Here is a 27,706-nt window from a genome sequence, read left to right on the forward strand (position 1 = left end):
AGAGCTGCACGATTCTGGCTAAAATAAGAATCACAATTTTTTTGCTTAGAAGATGGATCACTATTCTCACGGTGTAACATCATCTTTCACATTAACCACTTGCCGACCTGCGCACGCCGGTGTACGCCAGCAGAATGGCACGGACAGGCAAATGGGCCTACAGGTAGGTCCCTTTAAATTTTCCGCCATGCCATCGCGTGCACGCCGGTCGGGACCTCCGTGGTTCCGATCGTGGGCCCCGCAGATTCGATCGCCGTGGGGATACCCGTGATTGCCTCATGGGGAGGAAGAATGGGGAGATGCTAATGTAAACAAGCATCTCCCTGTTCTGCCTAGCGACAGTGTCACTGATCTCTGCTCCCTGTGATTGGAGCAGAGATCAGTGACATGTCACACACAGCCACGCCCCCCCTCCCACAGTTAGAATCACTCCCCAGGGCTCACTTAACCCCTACACTGCCACCTAGTGGTTAACTCCTTCACTGCCAGTGTCATGTACACAGCAATCTGTGCATTTGTATAGCACCGATTGCTGTATAAATGCCAATGGTCCCAAAAATGTGTCAAAAATGTCTGAAGATTGGCTGGGGTGCTGACATCGCAGGTAAGTGTCCATATATTAAAAGTCAGCAGCTGCAGTATATGTAGCTGCTGAATTAAAATTTTTAGTGGGGGGGTGGAACTTTGCTTTAAGCAGGCCATAGATGATTCCATTTTCTTTTCTTCCATCAAGGGTGGAATAAAAGAAAAAATTGCTCGATTTCCCCATGAACACAGTCACTGTTGATTGGAGAATCCCTTTCGCAGCGCTATTGTGCTCTCGTGGCTGGCAGAAGACACTGATAACTGATAGTGGCTCTAGCCGTTGGCTGTAATTGCATGCCAGAAATCAGACAGGCTGGTTTATGCAAGTCGATAGATGAATTGACTTGGGTAGAATGAACCTGCCCACACGCGGAACAAAATTTGTTGGGTCCCTGTTGAACCGGCCAAATTTCGATCCATGTATGGCCGGCATAAGCCAGGTAGAATATTATTGGACGAAGAGTGACTGCACCCTATCAGATCTCAGATTCCAGTGTGACTGCATCCTGCGCCATTGTACTCAGGAAGCCATGGGTGTTGTGACTGCCCGACTACAATAGTCAACTTTGTGGGAACAGTTTGAAGATGGCCCCTTCCTGTTCCAACATGACTGTGCACCAGTGCACAAAGCAAGGTCTATAAAGACATGGATGAGCGAGTTTGGTTTGGAGGAACTTGACTGGCCTGCACAGAGTCCTGACCTAAACCCGATAGAACACCTGTGGGATGAATTAGAGCAGAGACTGCGAGTCAAGCCGTCTCATCCACATAAGTGCCTGACCTCACAAATGGGCTTCCGGAAGAATGGTCAAACATTCCCATAGAAACACTCCTAAACCTTGTGGACAGCCTTCCCAGAAGCGTTGAAGTTGTGTCAAATTACATAATGGCAGCTGTAACCGGACTACTTGCTATAGTGAACACAATACCGAAGTCTCCCCCCAGCCAGCTACATACCAGATACTCTCCATATGTGCTCTCAGGATCCGTGAAGGGAACGAGCCTCTCGTCGCACATGGCCACCTTCCAGCCCTCTGTACTGAGCCCGGCTGTTTTGGGCAATTCCCGGCTGAGCAGCTGTACCAGACTCCCTCCAGACAGTCCCAGGATGAAGTTACTCTTACCCCGGGATTCATGGACCAGGAGCTGTGACAAAGAGAGCGCAAGCTCTGCCGGAGAGGGGAACTCGCGGATCTGACGACTGGAAGACATCATGGATCTGGAGAAAGGAAAGCAATGCATTACACAGAGATATTCAAATACTAAAAGCCTAAATCTGATAACACGCTATATAATGGAATTGTACATGCCCTAATGTTGTAAAGTGCCGCGTAAACTGTCAGCGCTATATAAATCCTGTATAATAATAATAATAATAATAATCTCCTTTAGATCTACCAACAATTACATAAGGTCTGTTTTATTGGATGCAAATTGAATGGATTGTTTAAATTACATAGTTTTGGTAAATCTAAAGCTGCCAAGTATGTTATCATCTATTTGTACAATCTCTTCAGATCTATCACAACTACATAACGTGAGGGTCTATATCAGGGTTTCTCAACCAGGGTTCCTCCAGAGGTTGCTAGGGGTTCCTTGATCAATGAGCAATTTTGCCTCCCAGATAAGTGCCCATTGACCCTTTTAGCCATCTGTAAGGTGGTAATTCTTCCAAATGACCACAAGTGTAGGGTGCATTCTTCCCACTGACCATCAAACGAATGTATCAGGAGTTGTAGAAATAGTCAATTTTAGGAAGTGTTCGCTGAGACCGAAACTTTATTTTAAGGGTTGCCGTGTTGATAAAGTTGGGAAAGGCTGGTCTATAGTTTCTAATTAAATCTAATCAGTAAGGCCCTCACACTACATCGTTTTTTGGTAGATCTTAAGGAAATTGTACAACTATATTGCAAGGTGCGCATGGTAAGTTTAAAAAGACACGGTCACCTGCCAATTGCAAGCAAAGTGACAGTACCTCCAAATTGCCCAGTCCTCGTCAGCAGGGTATATTTATCCATCCACATTCCTTTACTGCCTCCCCACTTCAAGAGTCAACCCTGGGTAGAGTCAACATTGGGAAGGCTGAAGTGTTGGATGTGCTGCTGCTTTTTGGGTGGATGGGGTCACTAACATAAATTTTCACAAAGTACCAAGGAACAAGTTTTAAAATTTTGACCCGATAGCGCGAAATGTACGGGGTGTCATATACTATGTTCCCATCCATCCCAAACATGTGCTGGAGGTGCAGTTCAGACTCAGATAACATCTTAAATATCTTCTGGTCTTGCCCCATTATGCAGCCCTTCCGGATTGCTGTTCGCAATCTATATGACCCTCTCCTAAATGACCCAGTCTTTTTCTTATTGCGTCATAACAATATTCCTAAATTAATACACAGGAGATCAATTCATCTTCATTTGTTTAATGTGGCCAAAAGTAGCATCCCTGGGTCTTAGAAACAATCTCGTGCACCTTCCGTAGCCATGTGGGTGATAAATTTCATAGATTTTTTTCTTTTTAACAAATGAAAAACCTAATAGCCTCTGAAAAGGTATACATAACAAGTTTAGAAAAACCTGGTACTACTTTACATTCACTTCCAAATACAAAGCATTGTTACAGGATGACTCTACCGTAGGCATGCTGGCTCCCACTCCCCCTCACTCTTTTAGAATTAAACCAATTTATACAGTGGCCCTCCTTCTACCAGACCAAGTATAGCTGTACATAAAATATTTAAAATTTTGCTAATACATTTTATAGAAGCATTACTCTGGTCTTGTTGAAATAATGTACTACTACACATGAATATTTGTTGACATTCGGCTTATACCAAAGTTATATTCTATGAATGTTATAATACTTTGTCTATAAAATGTCAATGACACTATGTTGTTATTCAAAAATAAAGAAAGAAAATGGTTACACAATATCAATCAGGTAGGACGCTGAACTTGCCTATATTCCAAAATTCAGATGGCCAATGAGACACACTAGACTTCCTAAGAAAAAACGATACAGAAGATCTGTATCATATTTGGTATCTAACAAATTGTAATTTCATTCTGCTAAATATGCTCTTTATCAGATTGTGAAAAGGTATATTTAAGATAGTTGGCTCTCACCAGTTGGGGGACTTTACCCACATATTTTGGACTTGTCCTGCTATCACTCAATATTGGGAGGTGGTTGTCTGCGTTATTCATCTGGTCTCAGGAATCACATTCCCACTCCTCCCTAAGTGTCTGCCTACTAGGTTTAGTGAAAGAGTTGGCCCCCACAGTGGCCGAACACTCTTGGGGCTGCTATTATTTTACACCAGGAAGTCCATTACCCTTTCCTGGAAAAAGTCTAACCCTCCAATGGTCAACGCAACATTACCATTATATAAAGACCCCCATTCCCCAGAGAACGTTAATTCTTACAAAACGCGTTGGTTAGAGTCCATGTCCGTGAGGTACCACGCACACCAATCCTGTATACTGTTCGATCAAATTCAAGGGTGTTTTGGATCTATTAATGCTCATTTTATACCAGATTTCTGTAATTGTTTAGCACTTATCTCTTTTAATAAACTGTCAAGCAGTTTTACACTATGTGGCTGTCTTAGCTTTCCTGCATGGGCCCTACTATGGAGTAAACTTTACCATCAGCCATGACAGTACCACCACCTGCAATATAATAGAGGAAGCCCATTAGCTCTTCTATACTTGCATATCACGCCCGTCTAGACTCTTATAATTTGGAGTCTAGACCTCTGCTAAGGAGGCATTTTATATTGGTGAAGGTGAACTTGGGTGATCAAAACACACATCAATTATACTTACTGTAACAGAATGTTCCTCGAGAGGATTCGGCTACACTATTTAAAACAACACTAGTCGATTACACTTTATGGACACTTGTTTATTCATTATCTAGGTTTAGCTGGGCAAAATTCTTTACCGTCTCATTATATAAAGACACCTATAGCAATAGAGGTTGCCTTAAAATGTTTGACAAGGTGTGGTACAAATTGCACCTTGCTTTGTGCTCTGGTGCCCAGACATGTTGGAACAGGAAGGGGCCATCCTAAAACTGTTCCCACAAAGTTGAGAGCATGAAATTGTCCAAAATTTATTGGTATGCCGACACCTTAAGAGTTCCCTTCACTGGAACTAAGGAGCCAAGCCAAACCCCTGAAAAACTAACCCTACACCATAATCCCCCCTCCACCAAATGATTTGGACCAGTGCACAAAGAAAGGTCCCTAAAGACATGGATGAATGAGTTTGGGGTGGAGGAACTTGACTGGCCTGCACCTCAACACCTGTGGGATGAATTAGAACGGAGACTGCGAGCCAGGCCTTATTTTCCAACATCAGTGCCTGACCTCACAAATGCGCTTCTGGAAGAATGGTCAAACATTCCCATAGACACACTCCTAAACCTTGTGGACAGTCTTCCCAGAAGAGTTGAAGCTGTTATAGCTGCAAAGGGTGGGCCAACTCAATATTGAACCCTACGGACTAAAAACGTAAAGTTCATGTAAAGGCAGGCACCCCAAAACTTTTGACAATTTACTGTATGTTTGTTGGTGAATTATATGCAGGGTGTTCCACATAAAGCAGAAACTGGTTCTGATAGGACCTGAAAGCTAAAGCAACATTCTGTACCAACAAATAAGTCATGCCCTGCTCATTATTAAAGTGACACAAAACCCTCCTATCACTTTCAGCCATTTCAGCCTCTGTTTCATGTGCGACTGCCATGGTGTTGCACATGCGATCGGTTATGACACCAGCCATTTGATAACTTGACAGCTTGGTTGAGAGCACAAACAAATGTGACAGTTACCTTCCTGGCATGCCAGGAATCATAACTGTTTTTTTTAAACCGTTAAATTAAGACCCCTTTCACACTGAGCCGTAACAGCGCTAAAGCGTCACTTGTTTTAGAGGCGTTTAAGCGGCGCTTTACGCCCGCTAGCACTTGAAAAAGGGGTTAAAAGCGTCTGTGTTACGGTGCTTCCGAATTGCTGCCCATTCATTGATGATTGGGCAGGGCGTTTTGGGAGCGTTGTGTGCAGTGCCCCCAAACCGCCACACAAATGCTGCTTGCAGGACTTTTCCTAACGTCCCGCAAGCGCACTGCCCCAGTTTTCAGGCGCTATTTCTAGCACCAAAACTGCCTCAGAGTGAAAGGGGTCTAATGGGTTTGATTCAGCTTTAGTACAACTGAACTTTCAGTTTAAAGTGGAAGTAAAGCCTCCTATCATTTTCAGCCAAGGAAGCTGCCATCTTGGCCTGTGTTTAATCTTCAACTGGCATGATTTAATACGTTTTGACACCAGCCATTGGGTGGTTTGACAGTTTGGTTGCGAGGACAACCAATGTGACAGTTACATTTTCGGCATGTGCCAGGAATGTAACTTTAAAACTGTTAAATTGATGAGTTTACTTTAATGGCTGTATCACACCACAAAAGCACACTCTAGATCCGTTAGGGATGAGTTTCTGCATGCATGTTTTTAACACCCTGGAACTGACCGCGCTGACCTACTTTTTATGCTTTTTTGATGCAGAAAAAAAAAAAACAACACACTGGACTGCATATGGTGTGAACCATCCCTAAATCAACTAAATAATTCCAGATGCATATAAACAAAAAGGCATTAATATCTTACAGTTTGTTTACTTTAAAAAGCAGCCTGCATAGAAAATCCCATCTCCTGCCAGCATTTTGCAGAGAACAACCTAAAATACTCCCTGCCGAGTCATAGCTACAATTGTCAAATCAGTGGGGAGCACGAGCTTTGCAAAATGCAGAGCTAAAGGTCTGACTCAGTATGGGGCATGCTGGACCTCTGCAGAGAGACCACTGCCCCCCCACAGAGTGCAGAGGTTCCCTTGTACAGCATGCTGGCAGAGGACAGACATTTCTACAAAGGCTGTGCCTGCTTACTAACCACTTCCGGACTGGCTCACACCGATATACGTCGGCACTGTGAAGAGGGATATAGTTGTTATGGCAGTAGCTAGCTACCATAACCTTGGTATCCTTTTTTTTTTCCAGTGAGCGGTCTGGTTAGAGATGAAAGCGGTCTCCTGCCGCCGCTTACCGGAGCCGTCGGTAGCAGTGGAGGCGATCAGGTCTGCTCCCTGGCTTGGTACGGAGACGAATGATGAGAAGGCGGCTCCCACCCATCTCCATACTATTGCAGGGCAGAAGTGACATCAAAACGACCAACCTCACTCCCGAGTATCGCGGCTCCAGAGCTGTGATTGGCCGGAGACACTATGACGTCATGTGTGGAAGCCGTCGGTAACGGCACACTCACTGAAGCAAATGACGCGTACATGCCATTGCTTCAGTGCGCGTGATGACGTGCAGGTTTAGGAGATATCCTGGGCAGCTACAGGTAAGCTTTATTATAGGCTTACCTGTAGCACAAAGTGGTCTAAGTGTTTACAACCACTTTAAAGAGATTTTTTTTATTTGTTGTGCGATGTGTCCGACATAATGTTGCAGTCACGAAAAAATAAATAAATAAATTTAAAAAACCGCTGATCGCCACCATTACTAGTGAAAAAAAAAAATCTATAAAAATGCCATAAAAATATTGCCTATTATGTAGACGCTATAACTTTTGCGCAAATCAATAAACGCTTATTGAGATTTTTTTTACCAAAAATATGTAGAAGAATACATATCGGTCTAAACTGAGGAAAAAAAAAATGTTTTTATATATTTTTTGGGGATATTTATTATAGCAAAAAGTAAAAAATAATGCGTTTTTTTTTCAAAATTGTCGCTATTTTTTTTGTTTATATCGCAAAAAATAAAAAACCATAGAGGTGATCAAATACCACCAAAAGAAAGCTCTATTTGTGGGGGGGAAAAAAAGGGATGTTAATTTTGTTTGGGTGCCACGTCGCACGTTGCGCAATTGTCAGTTAAAGTGACGCAGTGCCGAATCGCAAAAAGTGCTCTGGTCTTTGGCCAGCTAAATAGTCCGGGAATGAAGTGGTTAATGCAGCTGAATAATGCAAAAATTATTTTAGGAGAGGAACTCCACTTTAAGTGGCTAAAGAACACCAACTGCAATCACATGTCCACAAAGGAAGTGCACTGTGCAACCTCTGCTTCCTGCATTACCAATCAAACGTAAAACGTCCAAGGCAGAGCTAAATTTCAATAGCTGTGAGAATCTTTTTAGCACTTTTTATTAGTATATTGTGTTCTGTGAGAGGCAATTTGGGGTACAGCATCTCCAGCAGACCTCATCCAGGATCACAGATAATGGATACCATGCGGAGGGTGGGCTGATGAAGCACAGAACTGTTTGAATAAAACACTAAACTACTATACTCCTTATGTGTTTCTCAATTACGACTAGCGTGCACATACAGTATCTTAGTGGAGAAGGAATCTGTGGTGCCTTTTGGTGCATATCACCATAATGACTGCTTACCCATTCTTAAAGAGGAACTCCAGCTCTCTGTGGAAAAAATAAAATGTTAGAAGCTACAAATACTGTAACTGCTAACTTTTAATAAACAGGTACTTACCAACCTAGAGATCCAGCGCCGTTATCACTTGGGCTGGTTCTTCACCAGTCCTTGGGTCCATCTTGAGTGTGAGAAGTCAGCTTTGACTTACTACTGGCTCAAAGTCCACTCCCCCCTTGTTAATGCACAAATTGTGTTGCGCTTTCTGAAAGGACACACAGCATCCTGGGAGTTGTGACGCGTCCCAGGAGGCGAAAGGAACATCGGAAAGGAGACGTATTAACCACTTTAGTTCCGTTTTAATGAGTTAACACGCTAGAGGGGGTCCTATGTGGTCGCTGTCTTCTCCTGAAAACTCTAGGCTTTGGCACGCTCAGCTATGTCTTAAAGAGCCCAGATCTCTTCACAGTACCTGGCACAAGGATGTTTACAATACTTGTGACAGCAATTAAAGTGATTAAAAAAAATCTAATTTAAAACAACTGAAATGGGTGGAGGATGTGGGTGATAGACGGGGATAAGTGGTCGGAGGCCCAGGAATTGGTCCACGGCTGTTCTTTAAACGTAACCCAAAGACTGTCCCGACTATATATATTATTGCGGGTTCATCATACCCCACTTCAATTGTTTGCTCTTGGACTTCGCCCAGACCCATTGTGTGTGAGATGCAAGGGAGACAATGGGGACCTGATACATCTCCTTTATTAGAGCCCAAAGTTGCACGGTTTTGGACTGACTTAGTAAACACCATCAACAATACTTTTCAAGTAACCGTCTCACTTGACCATAAAAAAAATTATTCTCTAGGGCCTCTGCTTTAAAAAAAAAATAATAATAAAATAAAGTTATATATGTTTGGGGGGTTCTAAGAAATTTTCTACCAAAAAATACTGATTGTTACGTGTAAACAAAAAGTGCCAGAAAAGGCCTGGTCTTCAAGTGGATATAAACGTTCACCATGAGCAGAGGTTGAGGATTTCCTTATCGAAGCTTCTAGACTGTAAGCTCTAATGAGCAGGGCCCTCTGATCACGCCTGTACTGAATCCCCAATGTTGTAAAGTGCTGGGCAAACTTGTTGGTGCTACATAAACCCTGTATTATAATAAGAAAAATCAAAGCAAACTTGACAGTTTAATGATTGGGTTTACACAGACTTTAAGATTCACGTCTTCCAATATTTAACCAATTCCCGAATTCATATATATCAGTTGCAAGTGATTAACCGGGATTATGGCTGAAGATATCAATAATAACCCCGGTACCATTTTTTTTTTCAGCAGATGACCGGCTTTCTCGTGAAACCAGTCCGAGCGGCTTGCCGGTGCTTTTCAGGCTTATTGTTACCATTGGTTTACCAGAGAAATGGTCTGACAGTGCGTCCGTCTGCTCCCATAGGCGATCAAAAGAGTTAACACTCTTTGATCGACTCTATGGCCTTGGTGGACCGGGGCAATGTCATGACATCACTTCTGGTCCAGGCTGGAAAAAATTTTTAAATGAAATATAAATGCACACATATACATATATATTTATATTACATTTTAGTTTTTGATCACTTTTATTCCTGTTACAAAGGATGGAAACATCCCTTGTAATGGAAAAAACAATTACTGATCCTATTTATGTAGAGATAGGGTGTCAAAAATACCCCAAATCTCTTTACCTTTAAAGCAAAAGATCACAATAAAATATAAATAAACAAAAAACTATATATATATATATCTCATGTTTAATAAAAAAAAAAAATATATATATATATATAAAATCCCTCTGTTCTCGTGCGCAGAAGTGAATGCATAGACACACCAGCATATGTAAACAGTATTTGAACCACACATGCGAGGTATCGCCACAAATGTTACAGCAAAAGCAATAATTATAGCGCTGGACCTCCTCTAACTCTAAACAAGTAACCTGTAAAGGCACTTAAAGCGTTGCCTGCAGAGATTTTTGAGTACCGTAGCTTTTTTGCCATTCCACGAGTGTGTGCAATTTCAAAGCGTGACATGTTAGGTATCTATTTAGGCCTCATGCACACGAGACGCAGGTGAAAACTCTGCTCAAAAAAATCTGAAACGCGCGTTTTGCCGCGTTTAGACGTGTTCGCGTTTATAAGCATTTATAAAGATAACATCATGTAGACCCTCCCCAAGCTCTCAAAGCATGTTTTTTTAACTATTTCTGCTATTTTGATCAGAGTGAGCAGCAGCAGCATAGAGAGCAGTTGTATACTTGCATCTGCCTCTCTTTCTGTGGTATATATTTTGAAATGGATTCCATATTGAATATATGTCAGGAAATGCTCCTGATGTTGCTCTTGATGAGACAGCAATGTCGTCGCAAATTTCGTGAGAGGTCCAGAGTCAGAGCTCTTCGATATTGGACCCATCCGTTGGTGGGACAGCAAATGTCCGTTGGATATTTCACAAACATGAATGTGCAGCTGCGTACCTACCCCGACAAGTTTAATTTTAGCCGGATGTCCATTGTCACATTTGATCTGCTCTTAGAAAAAGTGCGACCTGGTCTGACATTCATGGACACCAATATGAGAAACAGTGTGTCACCAGAGGAACGTCTGTTGGTAACGATCAGGTATGTGTATATATTTATAAAATATATTTATCTATAGATGTACAGATTAATTTTTTTTCTCTGTCCTTTATTTTAAAAAAAATAATGTCTATTTATAGCAAATCATCCAATTTTTTAAAATATCTAAAATTTTCTTGTGGCATTTTTTAACATGTTTTCATTATTTTTAATATAAAACAATATTAAAACAGTTAATTATTTATTTTTTAATCTTAATATATGTTTTTATTCATTTTTTATAGTTTCAAATTGTTTTATTTAAAAGCAAATCTATGTTAATTAGATTTTTTATAATTGTTTTAAATTTATTTGGCCAATTTTTTAATATATTTTTAACATGTTAAAAATTGCCACAAGAAAATTTTTGATATTTTAAAAAATTGGATAATTTGCTATAAATAGACATTATTTTTTTTTAAATAAAGGACAGAGAAAAAAAATTCATCTTTACATCTATAGATAAATATATTTTATAAATATATACACATAGCTGATCGTTACCAACAGCAGTTCCTCTGGTGACATACCGTTTCTCATATTGGTGTCCACGAATGTCAGACCAGGTCGTACTTTTTCTAAGAGCAGATCAAATGTGACAATGGACATCCGGCTAAAATTAAAAAACTTGTCGGGGTAGGTACGCAGCTGCACATACATGTTTTATATTTTTATCGTGAAATATGTATTGATTAATATATTTTAATTCTTTGCTGCTGTATATGGTAGTATAATATTTTTAATGCCTTATTAAAATATCCAGAATCCTAACCCTAACCATTCATCCTAACACTAACCACTAACCCTAACACTAACCCTACCCCTAACAGCTAACCCTATCCCTTACACTAACCCTAAACAACCCTAATCCAACCCTTAATCCTAAACAATAACCCTAACCCTAACGGATAACCACTTACCATAACACCCAACCCTAATGACCAAATTACATTGCCGCAGATGGTCACAGTTGACTTTGAGGCCATGTATCACTGATGCAGAAAAGTGCATGACATGACATTGGGGTTCCTGGCAATAATTGGCCCCAAGATATGGGCCCCCAAATGTCATCCTCCGATGCAGAAAAGTGCATGACATTTTGCGACCCGAATTTGGGGCTGCCTATCTCGAGGTCACTTGGTGATAGGAACCCCAAATTTGGATATGTTGTAGTGCTAGATCCACAGTGTCTGCATACCAAATGTGGGGTTCCTGGTAATAAGTGGCCCCAAGATATGGGCCCCCAAAGTCAGGTCACAAAATGTCATTCTCTGATCATATTTCTGAGTTTTCAGGTCCAAAAAATTGGGTTCCTTTAAAAACGCATATAAACGCAAACACGGCTAAACGCGGGTGCCGCGTTTAGCCGCGTTTTGCGTCTGAAACTTGGAAATTTTTGCTTCTGGAAAAACGAGGTTAAAAGCAACTGCATAAAGATGGCAAAAAACGAGACTGTGTGCATGGACACATAGGATAACATTGAATGAGTTCAGGGGCAGTTGAAAAAAAAGTGTCCAACTGCATCTGAACACGCGTTTAACTGCGTCTCGTGTGCATGAGGCCTTACTTGGCCTAACATCTTAAAAAAATTGGGCTAACCATTGTTTTGTTTTGTTTTTGCCCAAAAAAAAATGCACCGCTGAACAAATACCGTGTGACATAAAGAAATTGCAACACACACATATATATATATATATATATATATATATATATATATATATATATCAAAATCTATTATATATTATAAAAAATATATATACACACACACAAACACATACATATACTGTGTATAAAGTTTGGGGGTTATAAGTAATTTTCTAGCACAAAATACTGATCTAAACTTGTAAACAAAAAGTGCCAGAAAAAGCCTGGCCAGCAACTGGCTATAAGTCAAAAACTTGGACCCATCTTCAATATCTGCCCAGCTGGCAATAATCAGCCATAAAAGATAAAAATAATCCTTATAGTTGCCTTACCTATCGCCCTCCCTTCCCCTCTGTATGTATCCTGTCCCCATAGTCTCTATCCAGCCATGGGCCGTTTTGATCAGATATTGTGAATATCATAATGTCCATCACCCAAGTCATGTATGCCATATCTGGACCCAGCTGGTCTTTGCGATGCCCAGCCTCCCGAGCAGCTGTGCGGGTTTTCTGTTATAATTTGTTATTATAATGTTCTGGGTCACGCTAGTGATTGTTTGGATGCCACCCCAGCTCCGCACACTGTTTGTCTTTCAATTGTGCTTTCTTGTTCTACCCTCCTCATTGTTTACTGCCCGGGCCTTTGATATATTGGATACGTTTGATATTTTTGATATACTTTATTTTTTTTATGTATGAGCTGCTTATTACCTTATATGACCCTTTCTGTTCCTTATGTTAGTGCTATTAAATCATCTCTGCTGTCTGTTTTTGACTGTTAAATGCACTTTCTTTGAAAAAAAAAAAATAATAATAATAATAATCCTTATATATGACCAGAAGTCCTAAAATCTGAATAGCCCCACAGAAATCGGAACAGGGAAATATCCGGTAACAATGTAGAGGCTTTAACTGTGAACGCTAACTAGATGTTATATATAAAAAAAAAAAAAAAAAAAAAAAAAAAATGCTAAACACACCTTAGTGATTCTCTATAGCCGCTGTGTATAAAGAGCGGCGCCCTGCACACACAGACGCTCCCATCCAGTGCCAGCTGTAGGTAGCCGGGATGCTGGAGGAGATGCAGTTTCCTAGGTAACCAGAAAGCCCTTGTGGCGCCTTAGACGCAGCGGGGCTCCCTCCAAGGATGGGAAAGAATAAACAGCTATTAACTTTACACCTGTTATGACGGCTGGATGCCTCTTGACATATCCGAGAAAAACATTTCCACAGGCCGAGGTTTTATTGGGGTTTTTTTTTTTTTTTTTTTTTTTATTCTTTTTGAAGACGGCTGAATCAGTAAGAAAGTCATTCACTTTGGTTCTAAGAGTCCACTTATTATCTAATTGTCCTACGGAAGAAGGTAGAAAATCGCTACCGAGATGATAACAATTTATCAGCCGTCTCACATAAAAGGTGTACTTGTAATAGCGAGATTTCTGACGGAAGATTAATATTAAAAGCAAAATTCTTCCCACGCAGAATATATGACACAGACAGAGAGCAACATGAAAAACTCTCACTATGTATACTAAGGATGGAGGACTACATACAGCTCTACATTCTGTAATCACCAATAATAAATACACAACTATAATATACTACATAAAACAAACCCAATAACAGACATGTAAAAAAAAAAAAAAAAAAAAAAGATTATTATTCATTCTAATGATGAGGCAGGATTCTAAAAATATGTTATAAATAGAATAATAGAAAAATCTTCACATGTATAATATTTTACATTAGGAAACCCAGAAAAATACATAAAAAAAAGAAGATTAATAATGATAATATAGCATTTTAAAGTTTATGTGCAATATTATACCTATGAATATTTTACTTTTTTTTTTTTTTTTTTTTTTTTTACAAATATTGTTATTAATATTCATACCAATAACAATATCAAAATCTTCATAGGTATAATATTTTACATAGACAAACTTAAGACTTTTTAAAAGATAATTATAATCATTACCTTTATTATTATTAATAATAATAATAATGAAAAAAATAATAATTGCAAAAAATTGAGAAACGATACAGTGAATGAGCAGAGGTAGCGATGATAATTAATCAGAATAATAATAAGAATGACTAATACATTTTAAGTCTATTTTTGTGAGTTTGTCTATGCAAAATATACCTAGGGTGATTTTTCTATTATTGTTAATAATAATAATTATAATAACAACAACAACAACAATACAAAAATCATCCTAGGTATATTTTGCATAGACAAACCCACAAAAAGATTTAAAAATGTATTAATTCATTCTTTATCATTATTAATAATAGAAAGAAGATAATGATTATAATAATCTTTTAAAAAGTCTTAAAAGTTTGTCTATGTAGAATATTATACCCATGAAGATTTTACTATTATTATTTGTATGAGTAATAATAATAATATTACTCATACAAATTATTATTACTCATACAAATAATAATAGCAAAATCTTCATGGATATAATATTCTACATAGACAAAAACTTTTAAAAGATTATTATAATCATTATGTTCTATTACTAATAATGATAAAGAATGAATAATACATTTTTAAATCTTTTTTGTGGGTTTTTCTATGCAAAATATACCTAGGATGATTTTTCTATTAATATTAACGTTGTTAATATTAGTTATATAAAATTAATACATTTTATATAAAATGAATGAAGATTTTGGAATTATTTGTATGAATAATAATAATAACAAAATCGACATACGTATAATATTGCACATAGACACACCCACAAAAAGACAAAAAAAAAAAAAAAAAGATATTCTCATTATTATTAATAATAATAATAATAATAATAATAATAAATACTTTTAAAAGTCCCTTTTAAAATCTCTTTTTGTGGGTTTCTCTGTGAAGATTTTTCTGATATTATTATGATTATTTGCGGGAATGTGTTTTTTATTATTTTGTCAATAATAAGAAGAATATTAACATGGATGATTGCCAGAATGTGTTTTTTTAAATTTGTTGATATTGATGTCTGCCAATCATCAATAATAATAATAATAATAATCACAAAGAAGAATTAATAATAATAATAATAATAATAATAATAATAATAATAATGATGCTTGCCAGAAGGTGTTTTTTTTTTTTTTGTCATTATTATTAGGAATTAATGTTAAAAATAGATTATATATTATGATGATCATCTGTAGTATAATGACAGCAAAAATATTCACTCTTAATATTTTATATAGGACAGGACTTAAAAAAAAAAAATTATATATATATATATATATATATATATATATATATATATATATATATATATATATATATATATATATATATATATATATATTTTATACTACCAATTATAAAGAACAAAATTCTAAAAATAATATATTATACATTATGACGATCATCAATAATATTATTAATACTAATAACGGCAATATTTTCATAAGTATTATATTTTATATAATAGATATAAAAAACGAATAATAATAATAATAATAATAGTTCAAATGATAAGAACTTGACACTATAAATATATTTCACATTTTGACAATTAAAAATGTAAAAGTAAAACCTTAACATATTATACACAATAGACAGATGTAACAAAGACATTTAAAGTGAATGTAAAGAAATAAAAGTTGAAGAAGTTTCTATTCCTTGTACTGATCGCTCAGCATCCCAGAGCCCCACAGCACACATTAGAGGAAGAAGAGCCCCCCGCTTTCTGTCTCTGATTTCCAGGGAAGACCCCGGGAGATTCTTCTCTCCCGGCTGTGAAAACTGATGAGCGCCCTATGAAGAGTGAGCTGTCAGTACCCTTCTTCTCATTTCTACAAACTTTTCAATGATTATTTTTCTTCCGGTGCTATGTACTAAAAAACAGACTGAAATGACATGGAACAACCCGAGTTATGAACCCGCAATGATCCTCCTGGTGGTTTAACCACAAAGGTGAATGTTTAGAAAGCAGCGGATCTGACATTCCCTCCATGTGAATCTCCCGGGTACACATGGCGATGACCGGCTGACCCCCCCGGTGAATATTTGGTGAAAGTCACATTCACCGATTTATAAATAAGCCCCACCGTGTCCCTGGAAATCATGGCTGCAATGAGCCCCCCACCCGGCGTACCCCAATGGAGAATAGGATGGTCAGCGATGTACAATATAAATCCAGTATTGATTATTACCTGATCAATGATCAATAAATCAGTGGCGGTGACCCCCACCCATATATAATAATCACCATCATCCATCCAATCCCCTCCCCTTCTATCAGCAGGCTGCCCCTCACCTGTTACATGCACACAGCCCACAACATGAGGACAATGCAGAATACAATGACAGCTCCCACCCCACACCCACACACTGCTACACTCCCCATCCCTCCTCCCCTCCACCATCCCGCACAGGGGAACACATGGCCCTCCTATGGACACACACAACACACCACCGTACTGTACCGAGCACTCACTCTGCTGCCGAATGAGATGAATAAAGACAGAGAGGGAACTGCCAGGTGAGTGGGCGGAAGTGACGTCTTCACTCCCTACCTGTACGGCTTCAGTAAGGGCGGAAGCCAGGGAGAGAATCACACCGCACGCTCGGCTGCTAGTTTCTTCAGAGAGCAGGAAGTGACCAGAAACTAAGGGCGGAAGTGGTGCTAGGGCGTGAGACAGAACTGGCAAGAGAGAGTTGTATGGCGCTAAAAGAGTCCAAAGGGATTTGCATAGCTCCCAACTGTGGCTGATTTGGAGCAAAGTCCCTCATTCCACCTCATGTATCCCTCATTTGGCCCATAGGGGCTGCTGGTGAATGCGGTTCATCTCCCACCATGCACAGGCAGGCACACAAGCTTCCAGTCAGGAAGAAGTCCTTGCAACTTTGTTTTTTTTGTTTTATTAGGTAAATAGAATTTGGATTAGGATAGGGTGCATATGGGATGCCCACTTGATTGAAAAACATTGGTAAGGACTTAAAGCGGAACATCAATCATTTTTTCAACTTTCTATCTATTAAATCCTCTGCCCTTGTTGTTTGTAACTTTGGATAGTAAAACATTTTTTTCTGCCAGTAAATAGCTTATGCAGCCCACTTCCTGTTTCTTGTCTGGTAAAAAGCCTAGGCTTATGACATCATGCACAGCTCTCTCTCACTATTGTGAGAGTTTACCAGGAAGGGAGGGGGTGAGTCATAAGAGGGCCAATGAGAGCTGTGGAGCAGCAGGTGTGTTTCTGTGTAAGTCCAGGAAGTGAACAGGCAGCAGCTTCAGTTAAAATGGATGCAGCCAGACTAAGTGGAGGAGATTTCTGCAGCATATTTGGCAAGTACAGATTCACAGTATATATAAAATAATATTGAAAGTGGTTGGAGGGAAGCTTAAGAATGGCAAAGATGTTTTATTACAAATTATGTGAGCAGACTGCAGTTCCTCTTTAAAGTGGAGGGCCACCCTGAAAAAAAAAATACATTAAAAATTAGAAAAAAGTCAGAAAAAAAAAATGAAATTTTTTTTTTTTTTAATTTACCAGAAATGCCTGTTTCTAGGCACATCATCCTAATCTGCCTCTTCCTCCTCCGCAGAGATCTTCTGGTCTTCTCTCCTCCGTGCGGCGTCTTCTGGAACTGTGTGTCCCAGAACACAGCGTGCCCCATTCACAAAGCGATGCGTGGCTCGCGCATGCGCAGTAGGAAACGGGCAGTGAAGCCGCAAGGCTCCACTGCCTGTTTCCCTTAGCCAAAATGGCTGCGCCGGGACCCGAGACCGAGGGACGGGTCAGCCTCGGGTGGCCGACATCGCGGGCGCCCTGGACAGGTAAGCCTGCTTATTAAAAGTCAGCAGCTACAGTGTTTGCAGCTGCTGACTTTTAATTTTTTTTTTTAAACCGGCCCTCCTCTTTAACTATATATATATTCCAGTATATAAAGTATCTCACAAAAGTGAGTACACCCCTCACATTTTTGTAAATATTTTATTCTATCTTTTCATGTGACAACACTGAAGAAATGTCACTTTGCTACAATCTAAAGTAGTGAGTGTGCAGCTTGTATAACAGTGTATATAAACAAATATAAACAAATGATAAAAGCTGCACCAAAAAAAATGTATGCACAGGGTGGATATATTCATGGAGAATTGATTCATGTAAATCACAATTAATTTATTTATTCTTACACGTTAATTTATTTATTTATTCAATTCAATGTATTTATTTGATATTTATTCATTAATTATTGATTTTTTATGGTATAAGTATTTATTGAGTATTGATTTTAGCGCACTAATAATTTTTATAGTTTATTCTTACATGGGAACGTTTTCAAGAAGGGGCTCGGTGCTGCCATCTGTACTTGTTCCTGTATAGAGAATGTTCGAGGAGACTTAGCAAAGTGAGTTGTCCTCTTGCAAATATTCAGTGAATCTGGAGTATCCCATATCACCCTACTCCCCACCCAAGTTCTTCAGCAATAAAAAGCCTAAAAAGACATCCCCTAACCCAGTGATGCTGAACCTTGGCGCCCCAGATGTTTTGGAAAAACATTTCCCATGATGCTTATGCACTCTGCAGTGTAGATGAGCATCATGGGAAATGTAGTTCCAAAACATCTGGGGTGCCAAGGTTCACCATCACTGTCCTAGCCACTTGCCGACCACCTAACTGGGAATTTACATCATGACTTTGGGTTGTGGCTGCAGCTTGATGCCATAGTCCTGGTATTTTCTTTTCCCTCAGACAGACAGCTTTCAGATAAAAGTGATCACTGCAGTGGATTTGCCACAGGATCAATTTTTGAAGTGGTGAGAAAGGTGCCCCTCCCCCCTTTTCCCAGGCTTGCGCTACCGGTCGTTGAGCCTGGGAGCCATCCTGTGTTGGCAGTCTTTTCCCAGAGTGATAAGCAATGGCAAGATGGCCACCGCTAATCTCTATGCCCTTGGAGGGACGTCATGATGGCACATATAGGTCTCGTGCCATGTAAATATGTTTTTTTTTTTTTTTTTTATCTTTTGCTTTTAGGGGTAAAGGAGATATTTGGGCTCTTTTGGACCCCAGTTCTCTCCATAAAGAGGACCTGTCATGCTGTATTGTTATCGCAAGGGATGTTTACATTCCTTACGATAGCAATAAGGCCTGATTGACATCTATGCATTTTGCATATTCCGGGTGCATTTTGCGTTTTTCAATACACATTTTTGATCCATTGAAGTCTATGGAACCAAAAACCAGAAAAAAATCCCTGGCCCTTTCCATAAAATGCACGGATGGGAACTACATCCATAGGAAACCATGTTACATTGACTGTAGTGTGTTTCTGCAAAACGGAAACGCACTAAAAAATGCAAAGGTGTGAACCAGGCCTTAAAGCAGCCATTCTCAACCAGGGTTCTGTGGAACCCCGGGGTTCCTCCAGAGGTTGCTAGGGGTTCCTTGAGTTGTGGCTGATGAACCACCTACAGAGTTCAAAGTTAAGCATCACTTAGCAAAGCCAGCAGCATGACACCAACATTTTTTTTAGCCGTCTTTAAGGATTCTTCCTATTGACCACCAGTATAAGGGGCATTGTTCCTTTTGACCCCTGATAAATTGGTTTTAGTAACGGTTCCTCGAGACCCGAAAATTATTTTTGGGGTTCCTCTAGTGTTAAAAGGATGAGAAAGGCTGCCTTAAAGTGATCTAAACATTTTTTTCTAAAGGGACAGTGTAAATTAGGCTTGTGCAATTCGTTTCGTAACGAATCGAAATTCGGCCAAATTTTGCATCTTTCGGACATTCGGATGCATCCGAATGTCCGAATAAAAAAATAACAAATTACAACGAATACGAAAGAAATATAACGAATGAATTCGACATGATTCGAAATTATTTCAACCGCATTCGAAATTATTTCAACCGCATTCGAAATTATTTCAACATGATTCGACATTATTTCAACCGCATTCGAAAATATTTTGTGACCCGACTTTAAGGCCATGTATCTCGGGGTCTCTTGGTGCTAGAAACTCCAAATTTGGATATGTTGTAGTGCTAGTGTTGTGTTTGCATACCAAATTTGGGGTTTCTAGCTATAAGTGACCCCGAGATATGTGGCCCCAAAATCGGGTCGCAAAATGTTATTACCGGTAGTTATTAGAGCAGAGAATGACATTTTGCAATCTGATTTTGGGGCCACATATCTCGGGGTCACTTATAGCTAGAAACCCCAAATTTGGTATGCAAACACAATGGTACTAGCACTACAACATATCCAAATTTGAAGTGTCTAGCACCAAGTGACCCCAAGATACATGGCCCTAAAGTCGGGTCACAAAATATTTTCGAATGCGGTTGAAATAATGTTGAATCATGTTGAAATAATTTCGAATGCATTCGAAATTATTTCAACATGATTCGACATTATTTCAACTGCATTCGAAATGATTTCAATATGATTCAACATTATTTCAACCGCATTCGAAAATATTTTGGGACCCGACTTTAGGGCCATGTATCTCGGGGTCACTTGGTGCTAGACACTTCAAATTTGGATATGTTGTGGTGCTAGTATTATTGTGTTTTCATACCAAATTTGGGGTTTCTAGCTATAAGTGACCCCGAGATATGTGGCCCCAAAATCGGGTCGCAAAATGTCATTCTCTGCTCTATTAACTAATAACATTTTGCGACCCGAATTTGGGGCCACATATATCGGGTTCACTTATAGCTAGAAACCCCAAATTTGGTATGCAAACACAATAGTACTAGCACTACAACATATCCAAATTTGGAGTTTTTAGCACCAAGTGACCCCGAGATACATGGCCCTAAATTCGGGTCACAAAATATTTTCGAATGTGGTTGAAATAATGTCGAATCATGTTGAAATCATTTCGAATCCGGTAGAAATATTTTCGAATTTCGTTGAAATATTTTCGAATGTGGCCGATTTTTCGAATTCGGTAGAAAACTAAACAAAATCCGAAAACGAATTTAAGGAAGTTAACGAATATAACTAAACGAAATTTATGAATTAACTAATTAAAACGAAACGAAACTAAACAAATTTTTTCCTTTTGCACATGTCTAGTGTAAATATGTTAAAACATTTAATAAAAAAAATGTTTACAGCGTCCCCGTCCCCGCATGCTCATGCGCAGTAGTAAACACATACAGAGATCATGCCCACATATGTAAATGGTGCTTGCACGACACATGAGGTATCTCTGAAAATGTCTGAGCGAGAGCAAAAATTCCAGCTACTCTTCTGTAACTCTAAACTGGTAACCTGTAGCAATTTTGAAAGTGTCGCCTAAGGAGATTTTTAAGTACCGTCGTTTGGCACCATTCCATGAGCACGTGCAATTTTAAAGCATGACATGTTAGGTATCTATTTATTCGGCATAACGTCATCTTTCATGTATAAAACATTGGGGTGTAAATTCTGTTTTATTTTTTATTTTAAATTAACGAAAGTGTGTTTTTTTTCCCCCAAAAATTACGTTTGAAAAACCAGTATGCAAAAACCATGTGACATAAAAAAACTGCAATGACCGCCATTTTATTCTCTAGGGTCTCTGATAAAAAAATTTATAAATATAATGTTTTGGGGGTTCTAAGTAATTTTCTAGCAAAAATATGGAAACAACAAATGTCAGAAAAAGGCCTGACTAGACTGATTATTGAGTCAGAGTGAACAAACTGTTGCTGTGTGCCTGGCTGCCTCTGCTCTAATTCTGGGAAAGAACTGATTAAATGACAGCGGCTCCTAGGGGGGTAGCGCTCCATGAATGGTTAATAAAAATATGTTTTTTTTGGTAAAAAAAAAAGACACATAGGAGGTTCACTGTAAAACCCCTCCTGTATTGTACATAAACAAATTTAGTCCTCATTCACTATTTGGCGTAACCAGGAAAGGTTATCTATGAGATCAAGGTAACATTTGAGGTCTGCAGATACTGATATAAGCTGATTACACTCCCAGAATCCTTTGCACCAGATCTGCTCTATTTATAGGGGACACGTCCTAAATCCTCTGGAGCACTCTCCGATCGTTCTAATAGGAATCTAATAGGAGGCGTATCTTAGGAATATAATAGGAGGCGTATCTTTTTTTTTTTTTTTTTTTTTTTTTTATATAAGGTCTTGTGGAACTCCTTAGCAGGTAGGTGATCCCTTACCAATTTAAATGTCCAGTACATGTTTTAGCAATCTATAAAGGGCAGCAGTAGTGACGGGCAATAATCTTTTAAAAACTCATCTGACTACCATATTATTACATGGGACAGGTTGCTGCATTGCAATGGCTTATGTCATACATTTGTATTTGCACAAACTAGAGAAGACATCATTATGGTGAATTTTGCTATGACAGGCAAAATAATGGCTGTGGGGAAAAGGAAAATAAACTAAGTAGGAGGCTTTTTACCTTACAATTATATATATATATATATATATATATATATATATTTTTTTTTTTTTATTATTATTATTATTAAGTAAAAAAAACAGTATTTAGATTTATTTTATTATTTTTTATTTTATTTATTATTTTGATTTATATGCTGAAATATATATATTGCATTAATATTTTATCACATGATCATATTAATGTAAAGTGCCTTCCGCTGGAGTTTTAATTAAAAAGCACCCTACGAAATTATAGGATAAAGGCTTGTACACATGAGCGTAATAAAATTCTAATATTTACGCAGACTCTTGGCAGAAATACCCTACATAAAAAGTATGTAATTTTCTACAAATTAATTCTCTGTATAGGCGTTTAGACACATAAACTATCGCAAAGTTTTCACATCTCTAAAAATTTTCTTCCTGTAGCTACGTTTTTAATCCCAGTAGGTTTACATTTATGCATGTGTAAATTGTGTGAAATAAATGATCGCTGGCGCAGAATTTTCTACTTTGATTTCATGCAGCTGAACTCAGTGAAAGTATACCGAGCACAACCCATAATAGACAATACTGCTTCAAATCTGTAAAAAATAAAGCCTACACTGTACGCAACTATTTATTTTTATGCCCAGGTGCATGAGCTCTTAAAAAAAATACTTATCCCACTGCACATGCCTGGAAAATTTGCTGTCTTGAAGAACTGCGCAGTAACAGGACACAGTAACTATGCACCACCAGCATGCATCCAGAAAGGTCGGATGTTAACCACTTGCTTACTGGGCATTTAAACCCCCTACCTATCCAGACCAATTTTCAGCTTTCAGCGCTGATACACTTTGAATGACAATTGAGCGGTCATACAACACTGTACCCAAATGAAATTTGTATAATTTTTCCCCCCAAATAGAGCTTTCTTTTGATGGTATTTGATCACCTGTGCAATTTTAATTTTTTGTTGAAAAAAATGTAAAAAGACAGAATTAAAAAAAAATACTTTTTTTAAATTTGTTATAAAATTTTAAAACTGGTAATTTTTGTCCGTCATTGGTGTACGCTGATGAGGCGGCACTGATTGGTTACACTGATAGGCAGCACTTCTTTTTTTTTTTTTTTTTTTTTTTTTTTTTTTTTGTTTTAAATATTGTTTATTTCGTTTTCCACATTTACAAAAAGAACAGTACAAAATATTCCTTATACATACTTTTAAAAATCACTTTGACTAACATTCATGTTATTTCAGTGTTTTCAACATTCACATAAAAACAAACAGTCAAAAAAAAAAAAGTACACATTGGGTGCCCAACCGGATCGATCTTAAATATCCCAAAAGGGGAGAAGAAGAAGAGGAGAGAGAGAGGGAGGGAAAAGAAAAAAAAAAAAAAAAAAAAAAAAAAAAGGTTTTAAGCCCGCCCCCTCCCCCTCTCTTCATGTGTTTAGAATTATCCTTTTGTGATTTTATCTTACCCATATTTATTACCCCTCCCACGTGACGCTTTTTCTTACTTCCAATTTGTGATTTGTGTAAGGTGGGGATTCCTCTCCTTCCATCCCCACTCCCTTCTACAAAAAAAAAAAAAAAAAAAAAAAAAAAAAAAAAAAAAAACCCCCCGACAAACCCCCTAAAGGGCCCCAGAACAAGGGGTCCCCCATCTCCTCCCCCCCACGCAAAAAAAAAAAAAAAAAAAAAAAAAAAAAAAAAAAAAAAAAAAAAAAAGGGGGAGAACCAAGGGGGGGAAAGGATCCTTTCCCCTTCTCCTCCCTTCTTCCCTCCTCTCCTCCTCCCTCCCCTATAAAAAATAAATAAAAAAATTTTATAGGGGGCTATGAAGTATATGCATCTTATCTCCCTCCCCTAGATGCCCTCTCCATCCCCCATAATTCCAAGATATATTGAGGATTTTCTAAATTCCATCCAGTTCCTCCAAGTCACCTGGAATCTAATTTCGGCTCCCCGTTGAAGGTGTATTAGTTCTTCCATAATCCTCAATCTATCTATTTCCCTAAACCATTCTCTTATCCCGGGTGTTTCCTTTACTTTCCAGTATCTCGGGATCAGTACTTTCGCTGCGTTTAGCAAAAATGGAGTTAATGCTCTTCTATATTTTTCCCTAGGGCCCTCGGCCGCGTGAAACAAACATTTCCAGGGATCCAGTTCTATTTCCTTCCCGTCGATCTCTTTAATTAAACCCACCACCTTTTCCCAGTATAACTGGATTGCACTGCATTGCCACCATATATGGGCATGGGTTCCCTCCCTCCCACACTCTCTCCAACAAAGGGGTGATAAGTCTTTGTTAATCTTATGCATTTTCGATGGAACATAATACCATCTAACCAATAATTTATAGTTCATTTCTTGGATCTTCGTATCTATTGAAGTGGAGTGGGTATAGTCTATAACTTTCCCTTTCAGTTTTTCTGGGATTGATTGATTCAATTCCCCTTCCCACCTCCCAAAAGCCGGTATCGCCTCATCCTCCATTAAAGATATTAAGGTCCTATATATCTTAGAGATCCCCTGTCTGCCCGCTCCTCCTCGGTCAATCAATTTCTCCCAAGGGTTTAAATTGTCACCCGAGCGGAGAGGTTTTGGAAGGGACTCAACAAAATGTTGGAGTTGTCTGTATCTCCATCCATCCCATGGTGTTCTTCCGTATTTCTCTCGTATCTCCTCTAATGAGCATAAGCTATTTGCTTTTAACACATCCCTTAACCTTAATATGTCCCTATGCGTCCACTTCTGGAACATTTTGTTTTCTTTCCCTGGAGGAAAATAGTTATTTCCTGACAGGGGCATTAGAGGGCTATTGTTGTTTTGACCTTCTGTACCTTTAAGTACCCCATCCCATGTTCTTAATGTTTCCATTGTAATCGGGGATATTCTTCCAGAGAGACCCCTAAACTTCATTGGAATCCAAATGGTCTGGCTCAGGACAACATTACTCATATTATCTTCCAGTGATACCCACTTTTTAAATGGAGCGTTGTAAACCCAATCCAAAATCCTCCTCATTACCGCTGCTGAATGGTATTTTTGAAAATCTGGGAGAGATACCCCTCCCTTATCCTTAGGCCTATTCATTACCTTATAAGAAACGCGACTTCCTCTTTTGTTCCATATAAATTTCTGAATCAGGGATTTAATAATTCTAAAATAGGCCCCTGGGATATTTATCGGGAGGCTCTGAAAGACATATAGAGCCTTTGGCAGAATCATCATTTTAATTACGTTTATCCTGCCAAACCATGACAGTCTGTGTGCAGGGTAACCTTTAAGATCTTGTTTAATTTTATTTAAAAGAGGGAGATAATTATCTTGATATAAATCTGTAACTGATGTCGATAAGTATATTCCTAAGTATTTCAGGCCCTTCTCTTTCCACACAAAGGGGAAAAGAGCTCTAAGTTCTCTTCTCTCCTCTGGGGAGGAATAGACATTTAATATCTCAGTTTTCTCTCTATTGATCTTAAAGTTCGAAACATTCCCATATTCCTCCAACTCCTGCAAGATCCTAGGAAGGGACTGTTTGGGATTCGTTATATAGAGCATAATATCATCTGCAAATGCAGATATCTTATGCTCCTTCTCTGATACTTTTATTCCCTCAATACCTTGGTTCGCTCTTATAGAAACCAAAAGAGGTTCCAAGGAGAATACAAAAAGTAAAGGAGATAATGGGCATCCCTGACGTGTACCATTATATAGCCCAAAAGAATTTGATAGGGTCCCATTCACCTGAATCTGAGCTGTAGGGTTAGAGTATAAGGCCTCTATCCACCGCAGCATTCTTGGGCCTAAACCAAATTTATATAATGTCTGCAGCATGTATTCCCATTCTAACCTATCAAATGCCTTTTCCGCATCGACCGATAGGAAAAGGGAAGACTGCTTCTTCTTCTTCTTAACTTCCTGCATTAAGAGGGTTGTCCTCAGTATATTGTCCCTCGCCTCCCTTCCAGGTACAAAACCTGCCTGATCTCCTTCTATACAATCTGGCATATATTGTTTCAGCCTCTCGGCTAAAATCCTTGCATAAATTTTTACATCCTCATTAATCAGAGAAATAGGTCTAAAGCTAGAGCATAATGTTGGGTCTTTCCCTTCCTTTGCTAATATAGTTATAAAGGCCCCCAAAGCTTCCTTCCGTATCTCCCTTCCTTCCCCTATTGAGTTCATGTACTGATGGAAATAAGGTGTTAAAGGTCCCAAAAACTTTTTAAAGTATAATGATGTGTATCCATCGGGCCCTGGGCTCTTCCCATTCTTACTATCCTTAATTGCTCTTTCTATTTCCTCCTTAGAGATATCCCTATCGAGCATACCAGCATCCTCCTCTGCTATCCTCGGTAGATCTATCTTCCGGAGATATTGTTCAATTTTTTCCCTTCTCTTTTGTTTATCCTTGGGGTCCTGGTTACCATTTACCTTATACAGTAGTTGGTAGTATTCTGAGAAGATGTTACTAATATCCCTTGTTGCATATTTCATTACTCCCTTCTTATCTTTAATTTTTGCGATATAATTAAAATTTCTTCTAGGTTTAATTACCTCTGCCAGGATTCTCCCCGGTTTATTACCAAATTCATATTGTCTTTTAGCGGACTTTAAAAAGGCCTGCCTGGTTTCCTGTTCCAGTATGTCTCTCAGTGCCTCCCTTTTTCCCATAAGTTCGTCCATTATTTTATGGTCATTTAATCCTTTATGTAACTGTTCCAACTCCTGGATTTCCTGTAAAATCAGTGATTTTTGCGTTGACCTTATTTTCCTCCTCTTAGCTGCTTCTGCTATCAATCTCCCTCTCATGTATACCTTATGGGTCTCCCACAACACAGTTGGTGCAATATTTTCTACATTATTTTCTTTAAAAAATAAGTTCATATCTCTTTCCAAAGCTTCAAATATTTTATGGTCATGCAAGAGGGATTCATCCAACCTCCATACTCTTTGCCTAATCGGTATATCCTCCAGGTCCAAAACAGCCATAACTGGGGCATGATCAGAGAGAGTTATAGATTTTACTTCT

At 38.6% G+C, this 27,706-nt stretch overlaps 2 protein-coding genes across 5 annotated transcripts in view; one reads left to right on the forward strand and one right to left on the reverse strand.

Moving 5' to 3' along the window:
- Positions 1–16,933, reverse strand: part of PGLS (6-phosphogluconolactonase) — a 43,864-nt gene extending 26,931 nt beyond the window's left edge. The window contains exons 1-2 of one of the 4 annotated variants that reach the window (XM_077470111.1): positions 16,772–16,933; positions 1,543–1,804 (exon numbers count right to left, since the gene is read on the reverse strand). In XM_077470111.1, the coding sequence (XP_077326237.1) occupies positions 1,543–1,800 (258 nt within the window). In that variant the 5' untranslated portion in view covers positions 1,801–1,804; positions 16,772–16,933. Of the gene's footprint in view, positions 1–1,542; positions 1,805–16,591; positions 16,611–16,760 lie in introns of those variants that run through there. The other 3 variants (XM_077470113.1, XM_077470112.1, XM_077470114.1) reach the window with 3 other exon arrangements.
- Positions 16,934–18,593: 1,660 nt separating this feature from the next.
- Positions 18,594–27,706, forward strand: part of NXNL1 (nucleoredoxin like 1) — a 48,968-nt gene continuing 39,855 nt past the window's right edge. The window contains exon 1 of the mRNA XM_077470115.1: positions 18,594–18,687. The gene's annotated coding sequence lies outside the window, so the exon portion shown is untranslated. The remainder of the gene's footprint in view (positions 18,688–27,706) is intronic.

This window comes from Lithobates pipiens, unplaced genomic scaffold (genome assembly GCF_037356315.1).
Source record: "Lithobates pipiens isolate NorthernLeopardFrog02 unplaced genomic scaffold, aLitPip1_a1.2 Scaffold_8, whole genome shotgun sequence".
NCBI lineage: Eukaryota > Metazoa > Chordata > Amphibia > Anura > Ranidae > Lithobates > Lithobates pipiens.